The sequence below is a fragment of the Musa acuminata genome, chromosome BXJ3-9, assembly GCF_036884655.1.
Source record: "Musa acuminata AAA Group cultivar baxijiao chromosome BXJ3-9, Cavendish_Baxijiao_AAA, whole genome shotgun sequence".
NCBI lineage: Eukaryota > Viridiplantae > Streptophyta > Magnoliopsida > Zingiberales > Musaceae > Musa > Musa acuminata.
Window position 1 is genome coordinate 38714643 of NC_088357.1, and position 2505 is coordinate 38717147.

General features: G+C 43.8%; 1 protein-coding gene across 1 annotated transcript; it reads left to right on the plus strand.

The window, feature by feature from the left end:
- Nucleotides 1-630: 630 nt before the first annotated feature.
- Nucleotides 631-1830, plus strand: LOC135649230 (RING-H2 finger protein ATL16-like). Its single transcript, XM_065167424.1, has one exon. The coding sequence runs from the start codon at nucleotides 864-866 to the stop codon at nucleotides 1758-1760; it is 897 nt and encodes a 298-aa protein (XP_065023496.1). The 5' UTR covers nucleotides 631-863; the 3' UTR covers nucleotides 1761-1830.
- Nucleotides 1831-2505: the final 675 nt, after the last annotated feature.

A 2505-nucleotide genomic window follows, 5' to 3' on the forward strand; every position in this document is an offset into this window, starting at 1 on the left:
GCATGGAAGTTTCTGTGAGAGTTCATCTGCCACATTGACATCATACTGATATCTGCAACCAAAATAGAGAAAAGTTTCAGAACATTTGAAGGCTTCGTGGCTCATCAATGGATCATTTGTTCATGCACAAGGATTGCTAAGTTGCAAGGATGATGGCACAAGGAATATCTAAAGCACTGATTAGGTACTAGTCTTTAGGATTGGCCTTGGGTGTAGACCAGCAGCTTTGCCATGCTCTCTACTAGGGGCTATGTAGTATAATTATACTCTTACAGCTTTCCTTGTCTCTGGATGAACAGCCCTAAACATCAAGAGAAGACACATCTGTCTGACATTTCTCTCTCAATCACAAATCTTTTTCTACGTACGACCATGGTTGAACCTAAGGTTAAAACTTTACCGTCGCATTACAAATGACCACAGTTTAGTATATACTAAACTGAGGCTCTCGTCAATGTAAGTTTTATGTAGGATTAATATACACCGTCTTATTTCGATAGCCAATTGAAATAATAAGGTTTACTATTCTGAAAGACGCTTGTCATCATCGATACATTTCGATCATTTGCTTCCTTTACTCTCCACTTGGACTCCATTCCCCAACCTGACCCATTACCCTGTTCCCATTTTTCTCCTCATTCACACGAGTTTCCACTCTTGTCATGTTGGCCTTCTACTTGACGACTTCATCGCCTGAGCCCAGCATCTTCTCCAATCTTTTCTCTGGTTTTGACTTGTATCTCTTCTCTCGACCATGATCCTCGACTTATAGTTCTACTCTCCACTGATTTGTATGCATTGATATCACTGCATAGACATCATTCTCGCATGGTTTAGCTCATTTGAAGCATTCTTTTCCTTTCATGGAAGACAACTTCCTTCCATCATCAATGGACAACACCAAGAGCTTTCACCCTCCCCTCAAGCCGCAACCTCCACCACCGTCTCCCTACATAATCACCAGCTTCCCCATCCTAGCTTTATCCATCATCGGAATCCTCACCACTTCCATCGTCCTCCTCAGCTACTACGTCTTCGTCACTAAATGCTGCCTGAACTGGCACCGCTCCGGCTTCCTCGGCCGCCGGCCTGCACCATCCACGGCCTTCTCGACCTCCGCCGACAACCTCGGCCTCGATGAATCGACAATTCAGGCGATCCCAACTTTTCGGTACCGGAAAAGAGCTGAGAGTGCTCGGCGGAGGTCGTCCTTCCGTGAGTGTGCCGTCTGCCTGAGTGAATTCCAAGAAGAAGAGAGGGTTCGGCTTCTGCCGAGCTGCTTCCATGTCTTCCATATCGACTGCGTTGATACTTGGCTCCAGACCAGTGCCAATTGCCCACTCTGCAGGTCGAGCATCACAGCTCCGATTCCACCTGATCATTATGATCCTTACCACAGTAATGATGAAGCGATCGAAGAAGAAGAAGTAGGCAGTGATGACACCCATACAGTGACGGAGCAGAGCCTTGGAGACAAGACGAGCAGGAGGCTCCAGCATCGAAGCAGCATGGGAGATGAGTGCATCGATGTGAGGGAGAGGGATGAGCAGTTCCGCGTCCAACCCATGAGGAGATCATTCTCCATGGACTCTTGGGATGACAGGCAGCTGTGCACGGCGCTGCAGAGGATGTTGCAGCAGAACTCGGAGCTCCAAGATGTTATTGGAGAGAGCAGCAGCACGAGCAGACTCCGGAGGTCCTTCTTCTCGTTCGGCCGAGCGTCGCGTAGCGCTGTTCTTCCTGTCAAAGTCGAGTTGTGACTCAAGAGAGCTGTTGATTCTTCTTTGTTGTTGCAGGTTCATGAACAGAATTTCATGTTGGTGCTGAAAGGTGTGTGGGTTGGGCTTCAGATTGAATGTAGATTTAATTCTTTTGGGATGAATCAGAATGTAAATTTGTGAGTTTTTATTGAATTATTTTTTCTCTTTTTGTCAAAAGGAAGTAAAACCAGCTTCTCAATCTTTTTCGGAACATGTTATAGGCTATCCTTCTTCCTTGTATGCCATTTCATCCTGCTGACAAGCTTAGGATAATGCACAAGAAAGAAAGAAAGAAAGAACCTTTAAATTCTATTCATGCTTTATAAGAATCACAAATATTTGGAAAGCTTTGTTTGATTGGGTTGCAGACTGGATTAGATACTGAACAACACTTTCTTTTGACAGAATTTTATGTCACACCCGAAGCAAACATTAAAAAGATGATCATGAGAGGTAATCACAAAAGGTTTTTATAAAATTTGTGATGTCCAAAAACCTTATTTTCTTTCTGAAAACTGGGACACCATTCAAGCCACAATTGAGGCATCCTTTTTGTTGACTTCTGAGATGTCATCATCATCCGCTGAGTGAAAATAAATCAAGTCCAGTTCATTGGCGGAGTCAACAAAAATGTGTAGGTTTCAGCAACTAGGGAAATATTTTACAGCAATCAGGCATCTTAAATATATTTTCAATGCTAATAGGAGCTTAAATTATGATTCTTCTGAGAACAATTAACTAGTAT

What these genes read in the sequence shown, in the direction of transcription:
- LOC135649230 (XM_065167424.1), top strand. Translation starts at nt 864, where the DNA reads ATGGAAGACAACTTCCTTCCATCATCAATGGACAACACCAAGAGCTTT.